Raw genomic sequence first — 27888 nt, 5'->3', positions numbered from 1 at the left:
GTATAATCACGGTATTGTACATTCATCACCACAAAAATTTTTAAGGTATTAGTTTTTTAAGGTAACGTTAATACATTTATTCCTTCTTAGAGGCCCAGAAGAAACTTTAGCAGCTGGGAAGTCCACTGGTTGTCCCAGGTGAGGTGCATTATCATCAGCCAACAGTAACGTTTTTACTTCACTGTAGAGAATGTAAAGCAGTGTTAGGTGCTTGGAATACTGCGTTATGAGCAGGACAGTATAATCATTTTCACCCTATCAGAAGTAATAAAGTGTTTTATACATCATATATTTTTCATCCTCTGATAAAATATTTTCAGAATTTTGAAGAAAGCATAATTTGGAATTTATGCAAACTATGACTCACTTTAAAAAAATGTTTTCAGGAATTATCTGCCCTTAGAAAAGATGGTTCTAAAGAACTCATTACCAGTATCCAAGATGCTGACTTCACGTGGGCTCCCATTCTGTACGAGAGATAATGCGTTGCCTTTAAGAAAGATGGCAATTTTATGGCTTCCTTGCCTTCTTCCAAGATGGCTGCCGCGACGCAGGAGGATCCGTAGGCCTGGAGCCTCTTCCGGGCTGGGCAGGGGGTGGGGCCCATTGAGTAAAGCCTTGCGGGCCAGCGCCCGCGACGGAGGTGTGCCTCAAGGCGCAGGCGCGGGGAGGGGGTGGGGGAGGAGGGAAAGCGGCGAGTAAGATGGAAGATGAGGAGGTCGCTGAGAGCTGGGAGGAGGCGGCAGACAGCGGGGTAAGGAGGAGCCGCCGCTCCGGGGCAGGGCCGGGCGGGACCTGGCGTGAGGGAAGCCTCCGGGGTGCGGGTCTGGGGATGTTTCTCCCCGCAGAAGGGCCCCACACTCCCGACCGGGGCTGGAGGAGAGGCCCCCGGTCCCTGAGCTCTGTGAAGGCCTCTTAAAGGGACCGTGTTCTATTTCTCCCTCCACCTTTGCCCAGAGTGCCTTCCTCCACCCCTGCGATGTGTGCGTCACCCTGGACGCCCCACCCGCCACCCAGGGCCTCTTTTCCAGGCCCCCGTTCCTGTTCGTTCGCCCCAGGCCCCTTTGATCCTTCCCTTCCCGGCGGCCCCCTTCCCCCCGCGTCCGAGGCACCATCTTAAAGTTCATGTGCTCTGATGAGGAGGGACGCACCATGTGGGGAGGGAGTGTGGGTTGCGCGGACCGGGGCGGCCTGCGGAGCTCTCGGGAAGAGCAGGGGGCAGCTGAGGGCGCGAGAGGAATTGGAGTCCTTTTTGGGCCACTCACTCTCGCCTGAAATCCCTCTCCGCTCCGCGGATCTCCGCCACGGTGGACGAGTCTGGGTTTTTTCTCTTTCAGTTTTACTAAGACCCTGTTGAAAGCAGGGTCTCCCGGGCACCCAGCTTGGCAACCGAAAGCTCCGCGGGCAGTCCCTCTCCCCGGGGACCCACCCAATATTCTGAGCCCGGGGGGAGGGTCTCGGAGACTGCTCGAAAGGGAGGGTTGCGAGGTGTAAAATTGTTGCTTTCCTGGAATCGGAGGGAAAATGGACCATTCGACTTGATTTCGGAGTTTTTGTTTGCCTCCAGAAATTGCGGGAAAGTAGTTTATCCCAAGCAGAAGCAGTAGAACCTAATTCTGTTGGGTTCGTGATTAGTCTGGTCTTTTCAAAGTTTGTGGTTCTGCGGAGAGAGATAGATGTCTTTGATGCCTCGTGTTCGTTTTGGTTCAGTGATGGCTTTAGTGACATCCACCCTAAAGGTTTAGGTGTGTGTGGAGAGCCGTGTGGTGTACCAGGGTAGAACAGGAGCCGGGTTTTTCTTCCCCCAGTGCCTTGGAGGCTGCTGGTCAGCGCCGGAAGAGGCCGAGAAATTGACCCTCGCAGCAGTGGGTGTCTCTGTCTACCGGAATGTTGAAACTTGGCTTCGAAGTTTTTCCGCTGGTTCAGCATTTCTCTCACGGTTTATGTTTTTCCATTTAGCATAACTGAGAATTTGAGGAATTCGTTCGTTTGGAAGGTATTTAGTACAGTTTGTCAGTATCAGCTATGTTTCTTGGATTTGGACTTGAGTTACTAGAGCAATTTAAAGGTTTTATTGGGAGCAACAGGTGTGAGCTCAATTTTTCTTCATTCAACAAACAATTTGGAGTGTTTGCTGTGTGCTAGACCAGGGGTTCTTAACCTTTTTTGTTCCCCGGACCCTTTTGACAGTCAGGTGAAAACCACAGACCCCTTACTAAGTCCACACTATATATTAATTAATAAATATATCACGTGCACGCCAACATGTCCCCACAAGAATATTTTTTTGAATTTCAGTTCAAGCTCACTGACCCCTTGTTAAGAACCCCTGTGCTAGACAGTGCTTAGCAGTAACTTTGTACAGGAGAATGCCAAATATTCGGCAGAGTTGTTTATTGCCTACCATTAATATGGGCGGATCAGCCAGACACCCTCATGCCACCCCCTGCAAAAAAAGCTTGGCCTACAATTTTATTGTTGACTCAAATTGTAAGTTTCTTGGGCACCTTGGCCTTTCTTTGTTTTTCCTCACCTTTTTCTAAAGATATTAATTTCTCATGTTAAAGAAGTATGTATAAGAAATTGAAAGGAACAAAAATGAAAGTAGGTTATAGCAGAAATTGGGGGTTATTTTAGTTTTTCAGAATAAATGGGCAAATTGCTTTGAGAACAACTAGACTGTTCCCCCATTTTATGGCCAATAAACTCCAGAGATGCATGATTTAACCTAGGTCTTTCTAATACTTGTCCACTATACTTTTTACTGTCCTTTACTTTCATAAAACCGTTTAAAAGTATCAGGTACAGCGAAGGAACCCAGTCCTTGCCTGGTGGATATTTTGGGCAGTTCTGTCAAAGTGCAGATTTGCTTAAATATCTTGTATTTATTTGAATTCTCTGAACAACCTATTGAGACATTATTCTTTTATAAAGAAGGAAATTAAAGTTTAGGGAGTAATCTCTTTTCTTCAAGGCCATGCAAATAGTAAGTGGGAAGCTGGGGTTTGGCCCCAAACCTGGGTGACTCCAAGACAAAGCTCTACCTCCAGCGTCTGTGGAAGACTGGGAGTTGGGCATTAACTTTCATTTTTAATGTGCTTGCTTTGGGCTTATGTTGAAGGTTCTCTTGATTTTAATTCTCTCTTCGAATTTCACAAAGGGTCTTGTAAATAATGCCCTTTTGAAGAAGAGAAGCCAGGGAGGGGATTAAGCACTAGGTCAACAGCACAGGGAAGCCAGTTGACTGTCCATGTCTTTCATATTAAGTCTTAGCTTCAGGTTAGTGTCTCCCAAGAGCTATATAGAAATGAGTGATGAATATTTTTAAAGGGGGGAAGGGGCAGAAAAAAACAAAACCCTGGGTGGAGAAGATGAGCTAATGTGGGTTGACTAGTTCTTAAAGTGGACATTCAAATTTCACATAATCCAGAGGCAGTTCTAATCCTTGAAAATAGAGGCTTTTGGTATTCCCTGCCCTGCCCCCCAACATCACACAAAAAAATTTGGCATCATGCTAGAATTTTTTTTTTTATTTGTCAATACATCTAAGGTCAGTTTCCTTTATATTAATATATTCAGAATACTCAGTATTGTGTCCTTCAGAGGAAAGATTGACTTTGTAAAACACCTATAGATATTCTGTAAATAGGCTGCTTTTTGCTTTTAGTGGATTGGGAACACTTACCTACCTTACCTGCTTCCCCCCAAGGAATCACATCCCCAGTCAAAGGGCAATTTAAAGAATGTAATTTAAATTTCACTAAGGAAATGTGTCTTTAGAAATACACTGGGGAGCAGGTGTAGCTCAATGGTTGAGTGCCTGCTTCCCATGTATGAGGTCCCTGGTACCAACCTAAAAAATAAATATATTTATACTGCCTTTGGGAGAAATAAAAATGCAAAATTGGGTTAATGTTGATTCAAACTGTCATTTATGTCCTTCATCTTAAGCAAATCTCAAGGGACAAGTAGACAGACTATTTTGTAATGGGGAGACATCTTTGTGTTTCAAAAAAAAAAAATCAGATCAACAGGTCAATCTTGATGGTTTCAAGGTAGTTTATACTCACTAGTTATTTAGGGAGGGGGAAAAAAAGAGCCTACTCTATCTTGTTGGTATCAAGCTAACCAATTCTAGGAGGAGGCATATGGCATATGATGCACAAATGGACTTGGACTGGTGGTTATATAAAATATTGGCAAACTCTTATTTCCCTGCCTTTCAAAAATGGTTCCTTTTGTTCTTTTTCTTTAAGGCAAGTCATTTAGCTAATAGGAAGAATATGCATCTTAAGTTTAAGTTAAAAGAATAGTTGGTTATCAGAACAGAGAATTCAAATTTATGTTTATACACTCTACCCCATTGAGCCAGTCATCTAAATATTGCCACATCAGTGGGATGGTGTATAAGTATAGGAAGGCATCTGTAAATGTTGAGTACCTACTAGGTGCCAGACACCGAGGCACAGCCCGTTGGAATAGTCAGGTAAGCCAACTGTTTCTGTTGGGTATCATGGCTGGCATCAGAGAAGGTCATGTAGAAGACGTGATGCCAGAATTAAGGTTTGAAGAAGCAGTTGAAGGAATTAAGCAGTGTTAAGTCTGGGTGGGGCTGGTAGAGTGGAGGCTGTGAGAGGAGTGTGGCAGTGTTGGAAGAGCTACAAGAATTTCCTTCTGGCTGGAGCGTAGGGACTTGGCAGAGCTGAGTGGAAAGAGATGAGGACAGATCAAGAAGGGCCTCCTTGTACTTGGTACTAGAGAGTTTGACTCTGTCCTGAAAACAGGAGAGTTTTGGGGGCTTTTTAAGCAGAGGAGTGGATAATTAGGTTTTAATTTAGGAGATAAGAACTTGGATTTGCTTCTCTCTTTAAAGAAGAGGTCATTCTCGCTGAAGCCTGGTGGCAGCCTCACTTGGGATCCCTAGCACTTCCTGTAGCTGCTGTCATTATGTAATGTATACAGTTGGCTGTGGGTTGTGGACAAAAAAAATTAGATTCATTATTTCAGGGCCACTTGGCCCTTATTTCCTTATATCTGTTCTTATGTTATGGTAAAGAAGGCAATTAAGATTTATGGCACCAGGAAGCTCGAATCTGGTGTACCATGTGCCCAAACGGGCCACCCCTCAGCTATTTCGGGTCCTATGGGGAAGGCTGAATCTCAGGGATTATGATATCCTTAGAGGCAGCTCCCTATAAAGAAACTGGCCAGTTTAGCCATGATTGTGCTAGTTTCAAAGAAAAGATAATGAGCTTTTTACTGTTAACTTCTCAGCTTTTTTCACTGACGCTGCCTGGGGGCCTATTTCCAGCCTGCCCGGGGCGTTGGGAGTCTGCTGCCTTAGTTGCAGTGGGATTGAAGTTTCCAGCAATTATAGCCTTTCTTGCTTTTCCCTCTCCAACAGGAGCAAATTTAGTGTATCTTTCTATAGCTTTTGGTAAAACCTTGCAAGAAAAAAGTCACTGTTGTCTAGATCTTGAGGCCAGCCCTTTGGTTCCATTTTCCACCTTTACTCTGCTGTAGCCCTCTACAGTTAGTGTCATTTTCTGGCCCTATCAGGTAGATAGCCTCCACAAGGTGTAGTGTTTTCTTTCCTACTTCTGTAGTCAGAAGTTTTTTTTTCCTGTCAGGACAACTACTGACTTACTGGTTTCCTAGGAGAAGATTGAGTATAGCTAGTTAAGTCTGTGGCCAAAGTACAGAATGAAATAAAATTGATTTTTTAGAAAGATTTATTTATTTATTTCTCTCCCTTCCCTCCCCCACCCCAGTTGTCTGTTCTCTGTCTATTTGCTGTGTCGTCTTCTTTGTCCATTTCTGTTGTTGTGAGCGGCACAGGAATCTGTGTTTCTTTTGGTTGCGTCATCTTGTTGTGTCAGCTCTCCGTGTGTGCAGCACCATTCCTGGGCAGGCTGCACTTTCTTTTGCGCTGGCTGGCTCTCCTTACGGGGTGCGCTCCTTGCGCGTGGGGCTCCTCTACGTGGGGTCACCCCTGCGTGGCAGGGCACTGCGCATGGGCCAGCTCCACATGGGTCAAGGAGGCCCGGGGTTTGAACCACAGACCTCCCATGTGGTAGACGGACACCCTAACCACTGGGCCAAGTCCACTTCCCTAAAATTGATTTTTTAAAAGTGATAACCATAGAGATTTCTCTTCCCAAGTGTTTTTTGTTTTGTTATTTATTTCTCTCCTGTTCTCCCACCCCAGTTGTCTGCTCTCTCTGTCCATTCACTGTGTGTTCTTCTGTGTCTGCTTCTATTCTTGTCAGCAGCCTGGTAATCTGTGTCTCTTTTTGTTGTGTCATCTTGCTGCATCAGCTCTCAGTGTGTTCAGCGCCACTCTTGGGCAGGCTACACTTTCTTTTGCACTGGGCAGCTCTCCTTACGGGGCGCACTCCTTGTGCGTGGGGCTCCCCTACATGGTGGACACCCCTGCGTGGAGGACACTCCTTGCGCACATCAGCACTGCGCATGGGCCAGCTCCACACGGGTCAAGGAGACCCAAGGTTTGAACTGCGGACCTCCCATGTGGTAGACGGACGCCCTATCCATTGAGCCAAGTCCGCTTCCCTCCCAAGTGTTTTTAACTCCGATAGCCTCTGCCAGGCATCCTTCTCTTCTACATCTAGCCCTAGCAGGATGTTGATGGGAAGATTGAGGTTAAGCCAACCACCATAGAAATTAGCAACAAATCCCAGCAGTCGTCTGTATCTAGATGAAGTATCTTATTCCTGATTGTGAGACATTCTGGTCCCTCACAGTAAGCATCCTCACCCAATATCCACACCTCTTTCCCTTATAAAACAAACACAGGAAATAACAACCATTCCTTTCTAAAAGGAATAATAAATATGCATAGTTCAAATTGCATTCTTCACGGGCTTGGATGCTCAGATAAGATTGTATAGAAAGACACAGTCATGGCTGGAGTCTGGGAAGGTCTGGACAGTCACCACTTGGCATCGACTTTAAGAGCCAAATTCCTGGTCCTTGGGCTCTGGCTTTCATGAGCTTATAAAGGCATTTGGGGGGAAGCAGCCGAGTTCAATCCGATGAACTCTTGTCTACCATATGGGAGGCCCTTGGTTCATTTCCAGGGCCTCCGTGTGAAAGCAGGCTCGCCTGCACACTGGAGCACTGCCTGGCCCACAGACACTGTGGAGAGCCGATTCAGCAAGGTGATGCAACAACAAGAAAAAGAGGGAGACAAGCAAGAACACAAAAGAGCCCTCAGCGAATGGACACAGAGAGCAGACAACAAGCAAGCTGCAATGGGGGAGGGGAAATTAAAATAAAATAAATACAGACACAGAAGAACATACAGTGAATGGACACAGAGAGCAGACAGCACACAAGAAGCCTCAAGGGTGGGGGTGGTTGTTAAAAAAAAAAAGCATTTGGGACCCTCCAACTGTCAATTCTGTTTCTACTGCTTTCTGGTTGGCCTATCTCACTAATGAATGGACATTGACCATAAGCTTGCAAGCTCTCAAATCTTACAGCCCCCTTTTTGGAAGTGTTTCTCAACTAATGTGTTGGGTGGTAACTGTACCCCAGGTGTATAGGGGGTTGCATCTTTACATTCATTATCCCATTCAGTCCTCAGTGACCTGGTGAGGTATAGGTACCATCAGCCTTAGTGTCCAATAGAGGAATCTCAGGGCACATCCTAGCCCAGACGGTTGGGAGGCCTGAGCTCACACTCGTAGGGACCTTTTCTTCCAGTTTGTTTACATTTCCTTCTCCCGGATTAGCTGGTTCAGTGCCTTAGGATGCTTACTTGCTAGTTCCTCTGAAGTATTATATTTGCTTGCACTGGGATTGACTGTCTGCTTCAGTACCCCTGGATGATGAGCTAATAAATAGTGTGCCTCTAACAAACTCAGTGCTCAAGAGCCAAAAGGATAATGCAGCTGTCAGTTATATTAACAGTGACTACAAGTGAAACACTGGTCAAAATCTTGATCATAAATGAGAAATATCTCTGACATCTGGCCAAGTGGAAAGAGGAATTATTTTAAGATTTAACAGCTCTTTAATTTTAGGATCCCTATATCTGTAGTTGCAGGTTGGCAATCCCTGACTGTTTGCCCTGCAGACTTTTTTTTGTGTGTGTGTGCACATTATTTTCTAAAAATTGAATTTGAATGCCTGTTTTAGCCTGCTAGGCTTCTGGAATGCAATATACCAAAGTTGACTTGGCTTTTACAATTGGGACTTGTTAACTTACAAGCTTACAATTCTGAGGCCATAAAATTGTCCATATCAAGGCTTCACTGGCAGTGCTTTTCTCTCTGAAGACTGGCTGCAGGTGATCCTAGGCTCCTCTCACTTGGGAAGGCACATGACAGCATTTGCTGGTCTGTCCCATCTTTTCCTCATTTCCTTGCTTTCAGCTTCTGGCTTCCTCAGGCATTCTCCCTGTGCTTCTGTGGCCTTTTCTCTCTTTATTCATACCTTTCGTAAGGGACACCAGTAAGAAGATTAAGACCCACCCTAGGTCAGTGTCAGTGATTCTAACTAGCCTTTTTGATAAGAGCACCCTGGAGTATTAGATAAAAGTCTGGTGTGGGTGGGGAGAGGAGTAATTGTGAGTGTGTTTCATCCCCTAGAGCCTTGATATTTTCTTTGGGAGATAGAGCCCTGCTGTCTTTCATTATTGGAGGTAGCAAGGAAGGGCTGGTCTCCTCTGCTACTTTTATCCTAACAGTGGCAGTAAAAGTCAGAATGAATACTGGAGTTCAAATGTCAGGTCTGATTTTTGGGCATTCATCACCTGCCCCCATCTCAGCTTCCTTTTCCTCGTTTGTAAAATCAGATTAATAAAATTTTCCTTGCCGGTGGTGAGAGTTAAATAAAGCACTTGATGTAAAGCACCACTCAAAGGCAGATGTTATTTTGGGAGGTAAAGGAGCATGTTGTTAGTGTTACCTGCTTCTTTTTGGAGTCTTGTGCAGGTTGGAAGTAGATTGATGGCCTTTGCCCTGAGTGTTAGGGCCTTTTCCCCAGCTGTCCAGCAACTGACAGTGTAGCTTCTGTCCGGTTAGGGTTCAGTATTCCTAAGACTGGCTGAGAGGTCTCTTTCCTTCTCCCTAAAGACTACTATATGGTTCTAAGAATTGTATTGCTTACAAGAACTGAAAGGGAGAATCAATAATACACCTGAAGAAAGTGGGAGCCCATTAGACTCTCCCCTGCCTATCCTCCTTTAAATTAAAATAAACGGCTGTATTGATTGCATCCCCAATGGAGACTCTTTGAAGAGGCACCCAAGGCAGAACATTGTCTTAAGATGATGATTTCCAAGTTTTTAGGCCCTCCGGCCTGGGATATATCTAGATTGCTAGGCCTGGTCTCTGCTGAAGAATTATTTCCTTTTGGGTACTTCTTAGCTTTATGATCTGAATCTTGGAAATCAGCTCTGTTGAGTCCTTCCTTAGAAAAACTGAGTTTGTGCCAACCTGGCCTAGGGTGCAGAGGTGGTTCCTGCTGCTACCCATCTGCCACTCTCCTGAACTTATTTGCTTCCTCTGCTTGAAGTAGAGGGTTCAGTTCTGTTACTTACTAGTTGTGCGGCCCTAGGGGAGTCACTTAACCTCCCAGCTCCCAGCAAGGCTGGTGTACACTCCCTGAGTTGTGACAAGGATTAAAGATGGTAGAGAGAGGACCCTCTGTGGCAGGTGCTTGGAGACTACTGCTTCTGCAGCCTTGGCTCTTATTTTGAATTGGGTAGTGTCACTGCCTTTGGACTCAGGTAGACCTGAATTCAAATGTTGTCTCCGCTCCATACTAGCTGTGGGACGGTGGTCAAGTTATATAATCTTTCTGAATGAATTTCTCTTCATTTGTAAAATGGGGATAAATTTGTAAAATCCTGTCCTGTGGGGTTGTTCCTTAATTCACGTGTTGAGTACTATTTTAGGCATGTCAGACAACTGCAGTGAATAGTTTCTACTCTCATAAAGCTTGTTTCTAGTAGGAAAGATGGACAGTAATCAATAAGTAGGTTCTACATACACAGATACATACACACACTATGAAGAGAAATAAAGCAGATTAAGGAGCATAGAAAGTGGCTGGTGGAATGCCATTTTATCAAAAATGGTCAGAAAAGGCCTCTCAAATACAGATAGGCTGAGAGAGCCCTGAAGGAAGTGAGGGAGCAAGCCATGCAAAGCTAGTGTAAGTGCATTTCAGGAAGAAGGAAAGCAGTGCAAAGGCCCTGAGGCTGCTTATTTTGTCTAAGGAACAATGAGGCCCATGTTGTGGGAATGGGTGAGAGGAAAGTAGCAGGAAATGAGGTGAGAGCTGGTATGGCGGCAGATCTGGTAAGGACTAGTCTGCTCTGGTGGATGTCACCTTGAAATAGGAAACTAGGGAAGGATATAGAGAAGAGGCTACTACGGGTTTTAGAAGACTCAGTCTGGCTGCTATGTGGAAAATGACCTGCAAGGGACAAGAGTGGAAGTACAGAGCAGCGCTGTTGGTATTTTGGAATCAACAAAATCTGCTGATGTAGGGAGTGAAAGAAACATCAGAGATGACTCCAAAGACTAAGTCCTGAGTCCTTGGAAGGCAGAAATGCTGAGATGGGTGGGTGGGGAGAATGTGGCAGGAGCAGGCTTGGGAGAGGGGGTAAAAATCACGAGTTTGGTTTTGGACAGATGAAGTTGAGGTACCTTCTTGTAATCCCAGTGGGAATGTCAAGTTGTCAGTTGTATATATAAATGAGTGCGTTGTCAGTGTTTATTAAGGTGTGGAACTAGAGAAGATCACTTATGATGCTTGTGCAGAGACAGAAGGGAAGAGGTCCAAGGTCCAAACCCTGGGTCTTCTAACCTGAAGGAGTCACGAGAGGAAGACCTATCCTTTTGCAGGAGGAATCTAATACGGAGTGTGAGAAGGAGCTGTAAGGTGGTAGAATGAGAACAGGAGAGTGGAGTCTGGGGGCTAAGGTAGGAAAGCACTTGAAGGAAGAAGCAAGGAGCAGTGTCCCATGTTGCTGGGAAATGAGAATTTGCAATTTACCATTGAATTTGATCCATTGGTGACCTTGACAAGAACAGTGGGATGATGGGACTTAGAGATCGAAGTGAGGTGGTGAATGTTTCTCAGAGTAGGGCCTGAATAGGGCCCTCGATAAGTGCTAGTTACTGTTGTGCCAGCACGATGGAGAGGGCCCACCAGTGTAGGTTTTGCACATAATTGACATACCTTAAGGTGCTCAGTTGCTAATTGCTGAAAGATTAAATATATAGCAGGGACACATCTTAATCTAGGGTTAAGCTCTAAAGTGGTGCTACCCAACAGAAGTAAAATGTGAGTAAAATAAGTGTTCTAGAAGCCACATTTCAAAGTACAAAGAAACTGATTAAATTCATTTTATTTAAGCCAATATAGCCAGATTAGTATTTCTATTGTGTAATCTATTGTTGAAATATTTTACATTCTTTTTTGCACTCAGGGAAATCCGCTGTGCGTTCAGCACTTACAGAACGTCTCAATTCAGACTGGCCACAGGCAGGTGCTCATCAGCCGCGTGTGGATGTGGCCACCGTACACTGGACAGTACAGTTAGAGCTATTGCAAAGGAAGGAGGGTGTGCCCAAAGAATTTCCTCATACTAGGCAGGTGATCTGAAAACAATAATAAACTTGGAAAAGAAAGAAGGCAGTGGTTTTCCCTAACAAGCAAGTAAGCATTATTTGATCTTTATATACCATCACAAAGTCATTCGTGGTTTTCAAGGGCCCCTGGTTTCTTCAAATTCATGTCTTTCTGGGTCTAGAAATTGTAATTAATTTTCTGTAACAACTTTTTGGTCCTATTATACCAATTAATAAAAGCCATTGCTGACAGTACCTAAAGTAATCTTGGGTGGTTTTTAGGCATGGATTTAGAGAGAGATGGGTTTGTTGTAAGCCACCTTTCCAGATTTAAAACCGCTTAGTCTAGATGTCTTATTTCAGGTCTTTCTTCTTTATTCCTTCTCCTTTTCTTCTCCATGTTTTCATTCTTTTTCCCCTCAGCTTTGTTTTTTTAACCCATTCCTCACTTCTTGAAAACTCTTGTCCTTTGAGTCCCTGACTTCCCGTGGCAGAAATAATCACTCTTCGCTTCTCTTTCCTTAACACTGTGTTCATGCAACTAATTTAGGCACTGTGATTTCTTTTTCTTCTCCCACTTGGCTGGCCTTTCCTTATCAATAAGGTTTGCTTTACTCATCTCTGGGTCTATCATCTAGCACATCTCCTTCTTTTATTAGTAGGTTTTTTACAAATGCTCATCTCCAACTTGTTTTTGTCACGGTGGAGCAAAAGGAAAATGGCCTTTGAAATATACTAAGAAAGCATAGATTTCATGGGTATGGGAGTAACATGAGGAAGATTGTTTTGTGGGAAACAACCCTCAGACTAACCTAAGTCTATATTAAAAAAACTAAACAGCTGAATTCATGGCCTAGTATGCCCTCAGAGATTTTCTTGTCTTTCAACTTAATGAATTTTTTTTTTTTTTTAACTTATCCAGTAATGTTTGCCCAGGAGTTAGTTTTTTTAGCTGACAATAATCCTGAAGCATTACTCGAGAACCAAACCTGGGGTGATTTGACTTTGGGTGCTTTCCACCATTGAGTTAGCCTAGGGAGGACCTAGGTTCGGTTCCTGGTGCCTCCTAAAGATGAGCAAAGCAAGATGACGCAGTGAAGAGACAGTGAGGAATCACAGTGAAAGACACAAGCAGGGAGCAGAGGTGGCTCAAGTGATTGGGTGTTTCCCTCCCACATGGGATGTCCTGGGTTCAGTTGCCAGTGCCTCCTTAAAAAAAAAACACGAACAGAGAGCAGAGGGCAGGTGCAAACGATGAGGGGGATAGGGAGAAATAAATAAAAATCTTCAAAAAAAAAAAAGCCGGATAAACAAATCTATATAAAGGGTTTTTGAAGAAGTCTCTGGATTGAAATATGGACTGGAAATGGCCAGCATGCACTTTAAATGTACAGAGACCTTTTTATCTGATAGTTTTATTTATTTTTAAGATTTATTTTATTTATTTCTCTCCCCTTTCCCCCCATTGTCTGCTCTCTGTGTCCATTCACTTTGTGTTCTTCTGCGTCTGCTTGCATTATCCTGTGGCATTGGGAAACTGCATCTCTTTTTTTGTTGCATCATCTTGCTGCGTCAGCTCTCCATGTGTGCAGCACCACTCCTGGGTGGGCTATGCTTTTTTTCACATGGGGCGGCTCTCCTTACAGGGCGCACTCCTTGCACATGGGGCACCCCTACACGGGGGTTCTCCTGTGTGGCACAGCACTCTTTACGCACAGCAGCACTGCACATGGGCCAGTTGGCTACATAGGTCAGGAGGCCCTGGGGATCGAACCCTGGACCCTCCATATGGTAGACAGATGCTCTTGTCAGTTGAGTCACGTCCACTTCCCTATCTTTTAGAACAGATTTTGCTTTTAGTGATAGGTTCTACCTGTTAATTCTGATTGCTTTATTCTTTTTTTCCTCCCCCCCACCCCAGTTGTGTGCTCTCTGTGTCCATTTGCTGTGTGGTCTTCTGTGTCCACTTCTATTCTTGTCAGCAACCCGGGAATCTGTGTCTCTTTTTGTTGAGTCATCTTGCTGCATCAGCTCTCCATGTGCGGCGCCACTCCTAGGCGGGTTGGACTTTCTTTTGCGCCAGGTGGCTCTCCTTATAGGGCGCGCTCCTCGCGTGTGGGGCTCCCCTATGCGGGGGACACCCCTGCATGGCACCACACTCCTTGCGCACATCAGCACTGCACGTAGGCCAACTCTACACGGGTCAAGGAGGCCCTGGATTTGAACCGTGCACCTCTCATGTATTAGGCAGATGCTCTATCCATTGAGCCAAGTCTGCTTCCCCAGATTGCTTTATTCTTAAGTGAAATTGGGCCCTTACAGGAGGAGCCTCAGGGTACTGTTTAGATTTGTGGTGTGAGGGACATAGGTACCTTGCTGGGGACACTGCTCTCCCAGAAGATCTGACGAAGGCAACCATGTAGCCAAGGGACATGGGTGCCAGTGACCTACCTGGAACTTGAGATTAGGCCCGGCATTAGCACTGGCCTGCTGTGGTGGGAGTTCAAGATCAGAACATGTTGGAAGGTCGTCTGCCTTCTCTTCCTTCTTAGCATCTTTTTTTCTTTGCTTTTTTTCCTAATATAGTACTGTTATATTCATTGGGACCTGTCAGGTTCTGGTTCTTAGAGGAATACCTGTACTCTTGAGGTTTACTGTCTAGATCTCAGATCTCCCCATGTCTATTGTAGACTTAAGTTCTCCAACTCTGGATTGTTAGATGAGGTAAGATGAGCCCGTGGGACTTTGTGGTTTAAAGGGTGCTTTAGAATGACTTATTTCTTGAATTTAAGAGGAAAATCAGAAAATGTCATTTTATGAAATGGAAACTAACAAAGATGCAGGTAAATTATTTGGGAAAATGTGTGTGAAGTAATCCCCTTAAATAGTAATTTTGTTGCTAACTGAAAGAAGCTGTTACCTAACTCTGTGCCAAGAACCAGGGGTATCTTTTAGAACCTCTGGTTAATACAAGATTACTTAGAACTATTCTAGTTATCAGAGAGATGTTGTAGGGGAACTGGAAAAATCATTCCTTTGGCTCTGATAATCAGACACTAGGGGGACTGCTTCTGTCCCAGAAAGGAAGGTCTTGGGGAGAGGCAATAGCCAGGCCTACCACTGGGAAGGGCAATGAATACTCAGGCTTATTAACTCTGTCTATTGACAATTTGGCTAGTTTGAATCAGTCCCCCAGTGTCATCACCCCAGGTGAACGGTTAAGTCAGTTTCTTAAACATTCAAATCTGAGAAAGTACAGCTGCAATGTGCAATACCTTGCACCAAGACCCAGAATAGCCTGTTTTTCTCTGTCTTTCTTTATTTCTTTCTCATCCACCTCTTAATGTTCCAGGAGCAAACCTGCCATTGTAATCTGTCTCTTCTTCTTGACCCATCCTTATCCTGTCTCTTTTTGTTCCTTAGATTGTGACTTGTGTAACAGGTCAGGCAGTTTGAGGTGTCCCCTTCCCTGCTATTCATCTTTGGGATAAACCGGTCCCCATTATACTCATATATATATGTCTTTCTGTACCCTAACTTTTTGCTGAAGGCTCAACTAAGCATAGTCATATGCAAAGTTCAGGGCATCAGCAACCATTGAAGCTTTGGTTCCTCAGGTGAGATGAATTTGTGCTTGTTGATGTCTGCTTTCATTCACCTTGTGGTTGTGGCCCCCCTTTACCTCCCATAGCCCTGTCTAGAACACCCCTTACCCCCCAACACGCTGTGGTCCTTCATGACTTCTGACTCCATTCTTCTGGTTTGCTTTTTCTCTCAGACCAAGAAACGTGCTGCTCGTTTTCTAGAGGTGTAGCACCCCCAGGGTGAGGTTAGTGTCTGTATTTGGCAACAACAGTCCTTTGCTTAGGATTTGGACCCAAAGAGAGGAAGCCACACCACTTATCAGAGCACAGAACATGAACTTCTGGAGTCTGCTTAGTGCTACTTGGCAAAAATATAGGTGCCCTTCCAGAAGGAGAAGCCATAGGGAATCAAACTTTCTTCTTCAGCATCTCCCCTCTAATGTGCATGTGCCTATGCCCTAACCTTTGTGCCCCTTCCTTATTCGAGCAGTCATAGATTAGCTTATGGGTTTCCTTCATTAGCCTTGGAGATTGGGCCTCTAATACAGAAGCCTTGACCTAAGGCAGGAACTCTGGGCATTGTTGTAAAAAGAGGAGGCACCCCGAGGAGGCATCCTTAGGTATTAAGATTCTGTTTCATGCCCACATCTAGATACTTCCTCATTTAAACTTCTGAGGCCTATAACTTCCATTAGGCTATTGAATCACTGGAGGGGACAGCTCCTTTTAGTGTGCTGTGGGTCCAGATCTTCAGATCATAAGTGTGAGTGGAGATTGATTGCAAGGCCACGTCTGAGGAGAGAATGGACTGACTCATGATACCTGGACAGACTCCAGAGATGAATGTCCTCTCCGGCTGCTGGGAGAATACCCTCTCTCCTGCTTGAACAGCTCTGAGTGCTGTGGTGTCCAGCTGGCCACCTGGAGATGGGCAGGATCAGCTTTCCACCCAAGCTGCTTGGGCTTAGAACCCAGTTTTCTAATCTGATGAAGGTATGATAGCATCATCCTTCTTTAGAATTGGGAGATGAGGAGAGAGAATCAGTATCTAATGGCTTTTATCAGCCTTCCCAGGGATTTGAGCAATTATGGGGGTATAGTAGTTTGGGGTGGGGCCTCAGAAGAACTTGTTCTCAAAAGGCCTTAGTTCTAGGGCTACCTCTAAGCTTCATCACTTCATGGGCTTGGATAATTTCCTTAACTCTGAGCCACCTTACTCTCATCTGTCAGAGCTAAAAGCGGCTTTGCCTAAAAGCTACTTTGCCTATCATGGTTGGCATGACCAGAAAATGAGTGTTTGGGAAAGTGTGTTGACAGCCATAAAGCATTCTACTGAAGTAAGGCATTTTTAAAACCAATAGTATTATATGCCCCGAACACAGGTCACATTCTATTTTGTGGACAGAGGCACATTTACTAGACATGTCCATAATTCCTCTTGAAGGGCTTTTCTGTACCCAGGCTCCATTCACTGGGATTGGGCAGAGATTCCCTATCTTCCCTAAAGCCCTAGAAAAAGAAGTATGCAGTTTGCTCTGCTGAGAGGAAACCTAGAGGGGTTCTCTCAAATTGAGCTAATATATTAGGCCCATGAGCCATATGTCTTGTTTGGCTCAATTAAGAAAGCAGAAGCTCCTGTAACAAATCTTAAAAGATTAGAGCTTTCCAGTAAAAGTCTTTAATTCGGTATCTCCTAAAACAGCAGGTCTTGTCCTATTAGCCAAGGCCCTGTTGTCTTGAAGCAGGTCAAGTGATTGCCCTTTGGTGCCTTGCAGACCCTTTCCTCCAGTTATAACTCCTGCATATGGAGCTTGGTTACTTGCTCCGCCTGTGCAGGCATTTGATTTTAACCCTGTTTGAAGGTATCTAAATCCCACAGATGTTGAACCTTGCATTTATAATGGGGAGACTTGAATAGGCAATGTGGAACTTAAAAAAAGTTATTTGCTAAAATCCTTGAAATGTCCTTGAAAAAAGAATGTGGGGAGTGGGAGTAGCTCAGTGATTGAGTGCCTGCTTTGCATATATATGAGGTCCCGAGTTCTGTCCCTAGTACCTCTTTAAAAAAAAGGAAGAAAAGAAATTAGGCATTAGACTTAATGTAAGACATAGTATAATCAGGAAATAACACTGGTATTTAAATTTTAAATTTAATTTAAAATTAAAATTTAATTTTAAAAATTTAGAAAGAATAAAAATTCTGGCATAGGCATATATGCCTATGTGCAGTGGGCATATATACAGTGGTCACTTCCTTACTCCCAAAGAATCTTTTCTCTTCAGTTATGAAACATTCATTGGCTGCCATCTCTGTTCCAAGCCTCCAAGGGAGAGTTTTTGTTCCAGTGATAGGCTTCTCAGCCCCACAGAGACTTGCCGATGCCTTCTGAACACATAAAGCATGTTGTGTTTACCTAAATATTTTTTGGCCTCCAATGAAAATAAACACTTTAAACACAACTCCATACCATATTGTTTATAGTAGACACTTAAGGACCTAGAAAGGTAGGCGGTAAAAGATGGAGAAAAACAAACTCTGGGAAATACTAATCCAAAGAAAGCTGGCATATCTTTATTAATATTAAACAATATTTTAAGGCAAAGGTCACTTCATAATGATAAACTGTTCACTAGAAAAAATTCTTTCCAGATTTTTCAGTAGTCAGATCAGAGAGAAAAAAAGAGTTAGGATTTAGAAGATTTGAACAATATCTGCTTAAACTAATATACATCTCTATATCCATTCATCAACTGTAGAATATAGTTGTTTTTCAGCACACGCTTGGGAAAACTGACTACTGGGCTGTGAGGCAGATCTTAGCAAATTTCAAATTTCAGAGCCTTTTTACTTATCAAGGCTATAGTACTTGATGTTTTGTGATTGGTCCCTCCGATTTTATAAATCAGGACTTCTCAACCTCAGTACAGTTGACATTTGGGACCCAATAATTCTTCCTCTTGAAGGAAGTATCCTGTGCACTGTAAGATGTTTAGCAGCATCCCTGGCGAGTAGCACTTTCCCTCACTCTACCACTAGTTGCGACAACTCAAAAATATCTCCAGACATTGCTCAATGTCCCTTGTGATGGTGTGGGGGCAGGAAATCACCCCCTCCCACAATCCCCATCCCGGAACCATTGTTAGAGTCCTTCTCTCCAGAGAAATACATGATTTTGCATACAATTTCTCCCTTCTCCAATATACAGTTTTAGTGTCCTCACTGGGGACCGTTGAGGGAGTGGGACAGCCAGGCAGCCTGGAGGCTTAGTCCTTGGTCTGCGCACAGCTTCCTTCTGTCCAGTGTATGGTCACTCATACCTGGGTGTATAGAGGCATCGGGGTGCTTCTGGTGCTCAAGGCCTGAAGGCTCATTGCCTCCCAGTCCCACAAACATGAGGCTTCTGTGTTATTCTAGGCCTTTTGCTAGGTGCTAGTCACTGTTCAAGTCCATTACGATAAAAAAACTTTAATGATAAAATAATGGATACACATGTGACCATGAATGATTATAAAAGGGCATGCTTATCTCTGTGGAGCAAGTGATTAACTGTGCTTGTGGAATCAGTACTTCACAGGAGGTGGTAGGCATCAAGCTGGGTTTTGTAGGATAAATGGGAGTTTGCAAAGGGGGAGGGCAATGCCGGTAGGTGCACTGGGTTCTTGCGTTAGTAACAGATAAGTATTGTAGTGTAAAACAAGAAACAAGATAAAAGAAGGCGAGAGTGAGGCCATTCTTAGGAGCTTAGATTTGACCCTTGTAAGCAGTTGAATTGTGTTCAGAAAGTTGCTTTGAGTGTTTCTTGTAAGGACAACTTGGAGGGGGTAGATTTGAGGCCAGGAGACTAAGAGGCTTTGCAAAGAACCCACTTGAAAGATGAGGTCTAGAACCATTGCTGTGGCCCTGGGGATGGAAGGGAGATGGACCCCCAGAGGGAGTCAGGTCCCAAGCCCCAGAGTCTAGTAAAGGGAGATGTTACCTCACAAGACAGTCATATTTCTGGCCAGAGAGAGGACACTGCACATAGCTATGGAAATAAAGACGTAAGCTTTTATTTGAGAGAGAATCTTTTCCACTTTTTATATACATTTTTTTCCTCTAGGAAATAGACAGACGGTTGGAAAAAAAACTGAAGATCACACAAAAGGAGAGGTAAGGCTGCTGTCTGGTCTGAGGGCTGGTGCTCTCTGCGTTAGAGAGCTGGGCAGTCAGCGGCATTCTCTAGCTGGCCATAAAGTTGAGCAGTCAGGCTCTTCCGGGCAGTGAACCCTTCCCTCCCAGGTGAAGAGCAGGACGTGGTGGTTTGAGGCTTTGGGAGTGAGGTGGGGGTTGTTGCACCTGCCTCCTACCTTAGTGGACTCCCTGTGTGAAGTAGTCTGATGAAAAAGGGGGGGGCTGCGTGTGTGGCAAGTCTAAAGGCTTGGGTTTTAGGCCTGGCTCTGCTCCCCAGTTGCTCTGGAGTTTGGGGCAAGTTGTTTCCCCCTGCAGACCTCAGTTTCTTACTCTGTGATATGAGGGCTTGGGACAGAAGATTTCTCTGGTCCCTCGGTGACTTGTTGGCTTAGGGTGTTATGGGGTATCCTAGAAAAAATTCTAGGAAATTATTTACTTTTAAGAATAGTTCTATTCCCCACCCAGACAGTGGAGGAAGTGAGTTTCTGAAGCAGGTGAAAGTTAACCTCAGCAGTCTGTCTCTGGGCTTAGGTAACTTGTCGGCTTCCCACAGGGATAGGCGGCAGGAAGGAAGAGGATAGGGCCTCTCTGGATTTGCTTTATGGGCTGCATGGTCATTCCCTAGGGAACTCTGGGATGTCCTCCTCACTGGCTAGCTTTCCCTGCTCCCTGCCTCTTTGATCAGGTTGCTGGCTCCTTGTCTGCTCATCTTAGCAACTAACTCCTGATTAGAGTATGCTTTTTTCCATGCCATTCCTATCCCAGGACTTGTTCCACTTCACCCTGGCAGCAGCTGAATTCCTCCAGTCCCTACCCCCACCCCTCCTGACAACCGAGGCTTTGAAAACAAGCCCCTCTGGGACTGTTTGGTTCTAGAAGTTGATTGCTCAGGGGAGGTCTTTAGTGGCTGTTTTGGGGTGGTCTTTCCTGCCTGAATCCCCTCCTCTTCCTCTGGCTTTTGTTTCTTTCTCTTATGTTGTTTTTTATTAAATCCACCTTTTCTTGTGGATATATCACCTTGATGTGTACATCCACCAGCCTTGGATAATGCTTCTCTTTTGAGCATTGCCAAACACTGTTTCTAGGATTGTCATTCACACTAGCCCCGCCGCTGTCCAACAGACCAGTGAGCCCTGGTGCGGGAGTTTTCTCTGCTTAGAAGCTCTTTTGAAGAGGTGATTCTGGTGTCTGGTGTAGCTTGTCTCTGGGAGGCATGGATCTCAGTCTAACCAGAATGCTCAGGCAGTTGCAAATGCTGTATTAATGTCAGGCAGGGTGGCGGAACAGGCTCCTGTGTGCTGTAGACTGTTGGAGCGCACACGGTGGAAGACTTTGGCTGGGACTGAACACTTCCTGCTCCCAAGCTGAAGGGTTCCCTCCTCACTAGCCTGTCACATTCTGGTCTGTTTAGGGAAGCTGGGATTTTAAGTGAAGTCTTTGGCTTCTGGACGTGAAGTGTTTTGCCTCAGGGGTAGAACAGTGATTGATATGATTGTGATGAGCAGGGAGATAGAAGTCTCAGAATCAGGTAGTGCTCCAGCCCACTGGGCTAGGGGTTAGGTGCGAGGAGTAGGTCCTGTGGACTGTGTGAGCTTGTGGCCTGTTTGCTCCTTTGAGAATCCCTTCGTGAGGGGTGGGAGATTTGATATGTCTGGTCAGAGGCCAGAGGAGGGAGATGAAAGTGATGAGGGGTGGGTGAGTGGGACATGGAAGGGCCTCTGTAATCAAGGTATAGGATTTGTGAAACTGTGTTTGCTTTTTGTCAGCAGGAAATCCAAATCTCCTCCCAAAGTGCCCATTGTGATTCAGGACGATAGCCTTCCCACCGGGCCCCCTCCACAGATCCGCATCCTCAAGAGGCCCACCAGCAACGGTGTGGTCAGCAGCCCCAACTCCACCAGCAGGCCAGCCCTTCCAGTCAAGTCCCTAGCACAGCGGGAGGCAGAGTACGCCGAGGCCCGGAAGCGGATCCTGGGCAGTGCCAGCCCTGAGGAGGAACAAGAGAAACCCATCCTCGACAGGTGAGTGTAGCTGGCAGGGCTGACCATAGACCATAGACTGCTTTACTAGTCCATCCTGAGGAGGCAGATCATGGTCTGGCTGTGTGTAGAGCAGCGAGAAGCAGAGTCAAAGCTGGCACTATTACAGCTTTAGGTGCCAATCCTGGCCTGGCTGGAGCTAGTTAATTGTCTTTACTGTACTGGTTCAGGGGGCCAGGGACAATTTGAAAAGGTACAATGTTGCATATGCCTAGAGGTTAAAGGCACAGACTATGGAGTCAGAATCTGCTTGGGTTTGAGTCCACCTCTGCCACTTACTAGCTACTTAACCTTCATTGCCTTAGTTATCTATCTGAAAAATGGGGGGAAAAGATGGTAATAGCTTCATCAGGTTGTGGGATTAAATGACTAAATGAGCATAGGGTGCTGAGAACCCTGCCAGGCATAGTGGAAGGGCTCAGTAAGAGATCAGAAGTTGTCATCTTCTGGGTTTCACAATAGACCACTGGGATGTTTCTGTGAATTTTTAAATTCTTTTTGACTCTTGGCTTTTTTTTTCTGCATTCCTAGCAGTTGCATTATGTAATTTTGTCACCTTCAGTAAAACAGTATTTATTAAAACAGCCTCTCTCTAACTTTGAAAGGTTTCCTTCATTTGGTATTTTAGGACTTGAAGAACTAATCTGTGTACCTTCTTTCTATCTCTTCATTATTTTGATAGGCATCAGTTATCTCTCCTTGTAAGCATTCATCGTTCCAAAGTGGAAAAAGAAAAGAAAAAAAAAAGACAGACAGTGGAGAAAGTCCATTTCCTTTAGTCTTCCATAGCCTTTTTTGTTGTTTTGTTTTGTTTTGTTTTTTTTGAGGTACTGGGAGCTGGGAACTGGGAATTGAACCTGGAACCTTGTATGTAGGAAGCCAGCACTCAACCACTGAGCCAAATCGACTTCCCTAAGTTAGCTTTTTCGTTTATTTTTTGTTTGTTTTCAGTAGGCACTGGGAACTGTACCCGGGACCTCCCATATGGGAGGCAGGCACTCACCCACTTGAACCATATCCTTCCATAGCCATTTGAGTCAACCATTAATCACATGGTTTAGAGAGAAGTCAAAGGGCAGAAGTGGCAGGTGCTGTATAACTGCTGAGCTCTTGCTTAGGGCCCTTCACCATGGCCCAACGTTCTGGGGAAACTGTGTCACTAGGGTCTGTGGAGCCTGTGCTGTCCTTGGTCACTGCCTCTGGACAGTTTGGGCCCTTGAGCACTGTCCTATAAATGAATGTTGGAGAGCCAGATGGGGGTGGGAATGCTGTAGCTGCTGGAAGTAGACATGGGCCACCAGCTCCATCTGCCCACAGGGGTCTTCCAACTTGGAGATGCCCAAAGTCTTTTTGCCAAAGAAGCAGCTCAGGAAACCAGAGTGGCTGATAGCCATCATGACTTCTGCTCCAGCTGCAGGGTGGTTGGTTGTAAGATTTGGGGACATCTTTTATATTCCTTTTCAAGCCTCCCTCTGATCTTCTTCCCTTTAGGCCAACCAGGATCTCCCAACCCGAGGACAGCAGGCAGCCCAATAATGTGATCAGACAGCCCTTGGGTCCTGATGGGTCACAAGGCTTCAAACAGCGCAGATAAATGTGGGCAAGAAAGGATGCCGTCGCTGCCGCCGTCACCGCCTTCTGGGTCGTCTGCTATGGGTCACGCTGCCGTGGCAGACAGCTGGACTTGAGCAGAGGGAACGACCTAACTTACTTGCACTGTGATCCCCCTTGCTCCACCCACTGTGACCTTGAACCCCATGCACTGTGACCTCCCACCTCTCCCCCTTCCCACTGTGATTGGCATGTCAACAAGGGCTGTCCCAAGTCAATGGAAAGGGAAAGGGTGGGGGTTAGGGCAGGGTTGGGGGGACCCACCAAGGACTCAGAGTAGGGTCAGACTGTGCCACTTGGGGTAAAGCCAGTGCCAGCAATAACAGTTTATCATGCTCATCAATTTGAGATTTCAAAACACAAATGAGAACCCTGCCCCCAAGTGCATGTCTTCATCACTTAAAAAGCAAGTTCCATTTGAAAAATCTTTTTTTTTTTCTATTTTTGTTTGTTTATACAAATCTGATTTGCAAGAAAAAGTGCATGGGAGGGGATTTAGCAGTTTAATGAATTTTTAATTGAGAAAAGGTAGTTTGGTAGTCTACTTAAAATGTTTCTAGGAAATGTCCTAGAAACATTAACCAATAGGATTTTGGTGAGCTTAGCTTCTTCTGTATTCCTACTGCCGCCCAGAAAAGGGGCAGGGCTCTGCAGCCCCCAGGACAGGTGAGCACCCCATGCCTATATCTCCCTCCCCCCAGCTAAGTCCCAGGGCATCTTGGCCCTGCCTGGAGACTGGGCTAGCTCTGTAGGTTCAGAGAGCCTGGGGAGGATGCTATCCCCACCTCTAGTATTTTGGGAGACAGGGAAGTGAACAGACTTCTTCCTCTACCCTTCAGGGTGGTTCCCTACCAGCCAGGCTTGCTACTTCTAGAAGAGCATAGTGTCAAGGAGTGAGACTCTGCATACCTGGGCTTAGAAGAAAGGGTTGCAAAACTTGTTCAGTATTTTACTGTCACGAGGAAAAGCAAGAGAGAGTCTTACTCCAGAACTCTTCTGCCTCGTGTTTCAGAAGGTAAATGGATCTTCCTCCCCCAGCAAGGCTTGAACTCAAGGGCCTGTAGCATTCCATCTCCATTGATGGCACTGACTTAGTAACTATACCTGGTACATTTCCTTTTTGAAATCAGTACCTTGGGAGCAAACCATTCTGAATAATAGAGTTGGGAAAAGAAACACTTTGCATTGCAAAGATTGGTGATGACAGACTGGTTTCTTAGAGGCCCAGGCTACCCTTCACCCATTTTTCCAGAGTGAATGTCTGGAATGAAGGCAATTTTCCTCTTCTGGAGCCCAGAGATTTGCTTTGGCTCCCAGAGTTGGAAGAAGCTAAGAGGTCAGCTGCCCCAGAGCTGCTCTATGTGTGTGTGCTTCGGCTCCTCTCAGGTCGACTGGTCTCTTCTGTTGCACTGCGCCTTATCCCTCAGCCAGCCAGCCTCCGCTGTCCTGACCAGTGGGTGACTTTTGGGGTGGTTAGTGTGATGTTATGCAATTAGAGCAGCTTGTGGTAGCCAAGGTGACAAGCTAGGTTTGGCAGGCTCGCTCTTGGCCTTGCCCTGTGGGAATATTAGGCCAGGCCTTACTAACCATGTCCCACCACATCCTCACCTGAGGAGGGAGGGCTAGCTGCCAGTTGAGTCTGCGACTAGTCCACAGCACAGTCAGAGCTGTGTGAAGCCAGAAGATTCCCCGGGAGCAGAGCTGGAACAAAGCTCCAGTCTGTAAGAACCCACAGGTTGTTGAGTCATGCCCACAAGCTGTTCTGAGGGAAAATTACCTCCAGGAGTGGGTGAGGGAGAAAGTTGGCTGCTGTCTTTATAGTTCCACTGCCCTGACCAAGTTTCCACGTTCTAAAATGTGTAGTGTCGACCCCTCGTGTAATAGTGTTTTCTGGCCCATGGCAAGACTGTCCCTTCGGTTGGAGAAGGGTGCAGAGGTAGGCCAGGTGGAAGGCCCTAAGTGCTTGGCCATCGGAACCCCTTTTCCTTGTGTCCCCTCTCGTGGGAGCTAAAGTGAAGATTGCTAATGGGCATCTGCAGATTGAGGACATGGCTGGGACTGGTGCTCCAACCTCCCTCTGGCCAAAGATAGGGCTCTGCCTGCTCTGTGTGCCTGTCACCACCCTCCAGCAGTCATACCCTTGGCTTCCTAGATGGAGAAGTGGCAGGCAAGGAAAGGAAAACAGGAAACTCTTGTGTTGGGGGAGTTGGGAGGGGAGATGAGAACGGTTTGGATTTTATGTGGGTTTTTTGGTTTTTTTTGGTAGTTGTAAGTTTCCTTAAGTGCTTTTTTTTTTTTTTTTTTTTAAATGTAAGCTGTAGGCTTTGGCTTGGAAAACCCCAGGAGGATGGGGGGGCAGAGCAGAAACCCGAGGCTGCTGCCCCTTTATCTGCCTTCATAGTACTGCCCCCTTCCCCCAGCTCCTCCCTGCTCTGATGAGCCAGGCCACAGACCTTCCAGCTAACCGCTTCCCATGAGCCACTACTCTGTCAGCCTATAACCAAAGGAGCTGGGGGTCCAGGCCTGGTGACCAACCCTTAGCCCACTCAATCAGGGTGCTCCCCACCTGCAGGCAGGAGGCAACACCCTATTCTGCTACCATCAGCCCCTTCCAGAGCCCACCTGCCCTGCCCTGCCCTGCCCTGCCCTGCCCTGCCCTGCCCTGCCCAGCCCAGCCATACCCTGCCCACCCCATCTGGGGATGCTCTGCTCAGGGACGGGCCAGCAGGGCTACATCCAGCTTCCCTGGTAAGCAGAGACTCAAGAGACCTCTGGGGTCCTGTTTCCTGGTCGTATGATCCTAGGGGTGCACATGGGCCCCTTGGGTGTCTGAACAGAAGGGCATGGGAGGGAGGGCCGCACCCCCTGCAGTCCTGCTCTGCTGGTGTAGCAGGCAGCTGCCCACTCGCAACCCCTCCCCGCACCACGGGCTCCTGAGTCGGCAGATTAAGCATTTTATAAATTGTATTTTAAATACATGTTTTAAACTTGTCAGAGCTTTGTCCTCATTTCAGTCCCTGGCCCCCTAACCTCTTGCTATGGTTGTGTTTTTAACCACCAGAGGCGATCCCTCTGCTGAGTTCCAGGGGGGGGACTCTGTCTTTGCTAAAGAAATGGACCCGGGATGGTGTTTGAGTTGGGGAACAAGGAGCCATCCCCTTAGAGCTGCAGGGGAAGGAGACCCCTGGGTTCTAGGCCTCTTGTTGACTGAGAGAATGGTTTAAAGGGAGCAGGGGTTCTCCCATGCACTTCCCTTATATTAACCATTCCTTTTAGCAAGTGGTAAAAATAAAGTCATGCCCTTGCAGGGCCTAGTCCGTAAGAAGAGGCCCCAATCTGAGGGGAGGCCCAGTTCTGTGCTTTGAGAGTCCACAGAAGGTAAAGACTTTCCAGCGGGGTGGGAGGGGGACGGACACACAACAGTAAAAGGGAGCTCTAGCAGGATCCCAGGTCCTGGGCCGGGAGTGGAGGCTAATCTTGCCTCAGGGGCTCTCAAGCTTGAGAGAAGCTGGAGCCTTGTACTCTGTGAACCAAATGGAGGGGTGAAAGCCTGGCCTTTCCTGGTACCCAGCACAGAGACTGAGGTTCTTGGTGTTTATTGGCTTACCAGATCATGAAAGCAAAATCCAGCAGCAGCCCCTGCCCTGATGAAACCATCTGTCTATAGGCGGTGAACAGCTGCCCCAGAGTCAGTACTCTGGAGAGTCAGTGGGTGCGAGCCAGCACGGAGCTGAGCCATTTTCGACTGTCAGAGGTGTATTCCCTGTGGAAATGGCATGCAGAAGGGTGGGAGACTTTTGGCCCTCTCCCCATACTGTTCAACCTGGAAATGAGCCATCCCCCATGCCCAAGGGGAGAGGAAGCCTCCCCTCAGGCAGTGGAGCCAGTAGCAGTCCGGCTCTGAGGCCTGATTCCAAATCTGCTTTTTTGCCCAAGTGCTTGGACGGGGTCTGCTGAAGGAAAAGCTTCCCTTGGCACAGGTGCTTAGCATATTTCCTGCTACTCCTAACATGGAATCAAACTTGGACAGAGGGGTTCAAAATTACACCCTGCATGGGAAAGGAGGGGAATGTCAGCCTAAGAGAAACAATAGGTGCTACTGAGTGCTCGGCACATGAAGGCATAAATACCCAGGCTTCAAAGAAACAATCTACTTGGTGCATGGACCCTCAAGAAAGCTTAGTTTCTTCCCCATCTACCTTTTCCTCTTTTATCTCCCTGGAACAAGCCATCTCCCAGGCTTCATCTCCTGGAAGGATGGATTTCCTTGGAGTTAGGCCATGGCCTATGAAAAGGAAAATGGCGGGTGGGTCTGGGAGGGGGAGCTTGCTCTGGTCACCCACCTGCCTCCTTGCGATCCCGACTGGAAGAGGCAGCTGCGGATGTCGAGTCCCTGGCTGGTAGTGCACTGGTCCAACACACAGTGGCTGCCCTGCTTGCGACGGATCATCTTCTTGTCCAGCCGTGGGTAGAGGGGGATACAGGGCATCTGGGCATAAGGGCTCTGCAGATTGGCAGCTGGCAAAGGAGACAGGAGAGGGCCTGCTTCAGGTACGCCCAGCTGTGAGAGGCAGGCAGATGCGGGTGAAATCCCAGGTCTGCCACTTGATGACCTGGGTGGGTTTAGGCAAGTTACTTAACCTCTCTGAGCCTTTAAACTGGAGGGGGTAGTGGAACCCACCTTACAGAATTGATGATGGTTAAGGAGATAATATATTCAGAACCCCTGGCTGAATGCCAAGCACAAAGGCATGCACTAATACCTCTTTGAAAGGAACTCATGTTTCTGCTGTGGGTCCTGGCAGTCTGGTGGGCACAACTAATAGACTTCAACTACCCAGCTCTAGAGAGACTAGAAGGCACACTGTAGGATCTAA

The 27888-nt window shown here is 46.3% G+C and overlaps 2 protein-coding genes across 3 annotated transcripts in view; one reads left to right on the top strand and one right to left on the bottom strand.

Moving 5' to 3' along the window:
• The first annotated feature begins 618 nt into the window (after positions 1 to 618).
• SZRD1 (SUZ RNA binding domain containing 1) lies at positions 619 to 26005 on the top strand. Of its 2 annotated transcripts, none has more exons than XM_004460504.4 (4): positions 619 to 754; positions 19291 to 19340; positions 21128 to 21382; positions 22892 to 26005. In XM_004460504.4, exons 1-4 carry the CDS (start codon positions 704 to 706, stop codon positions 22992 to 22994), a joined length of 459 nt encoding a protein of 152 aa, XP_004460561.1. In that variant the 5' UTR covers positions 619 to 703; the 3' UTR covers positions 22995 to 26005. The 2 variants fall into 2 exon arrangements, with proteins under 2 accessions (XP_004460561.1, XP_004460562.1); XM_004460505.4 differs by having other exon boundaries at positions 649 to 754; positions 21131 to 21382.
• A 586-nt stretch (positions 26006 to 26591) lies between these two features.
• SPATA21 (spermatogenesis associated 21) overlaps positions 26592 to 27888 on the bottom strand; it is a 35148-nt gene continuing 33851 nt past the window's right edge. The window contains exons 9-10 of the mRNA XM_058304315.1: positions 27355 to 27529; positions 26592 to 26774 (exon numbers count right to left, since the gene is read on the bottom strand). Of these exons, the coding sequence (XP_058160298.1) occupies positions 26717 to 26774; positions 27355 to 27529 (233 nt within the window). The 3' untranslated portion in view covers positions 26592 to 26716. The remainder of the gene's footprint in view (positions 26775 to 27354; positions 27530 to 27888) is intronic.

Source organism: Dasypus novemcinctus, chromosome 9, assembly GCF_030445035.2.
Source record: "Dasypus novemcinctus isolate mDasNov1 chromosome 9, mDasNov1.1.hap2, whole genome shotgun sequence".
In the NCBI taxonomy this organism is placed as follows: domain Eukaryota; kingdom Metazoa; phylum Chordata; class Mammalia; order Cingulata; family Dasypodidae; genus Dasypus; species Dasypus novemcinctus.
The sequence above is the reverse complement of the archived record's forward strand: the minus strand, read 5'-3'. Positions and strand labels throughout refer to the sequence as shown.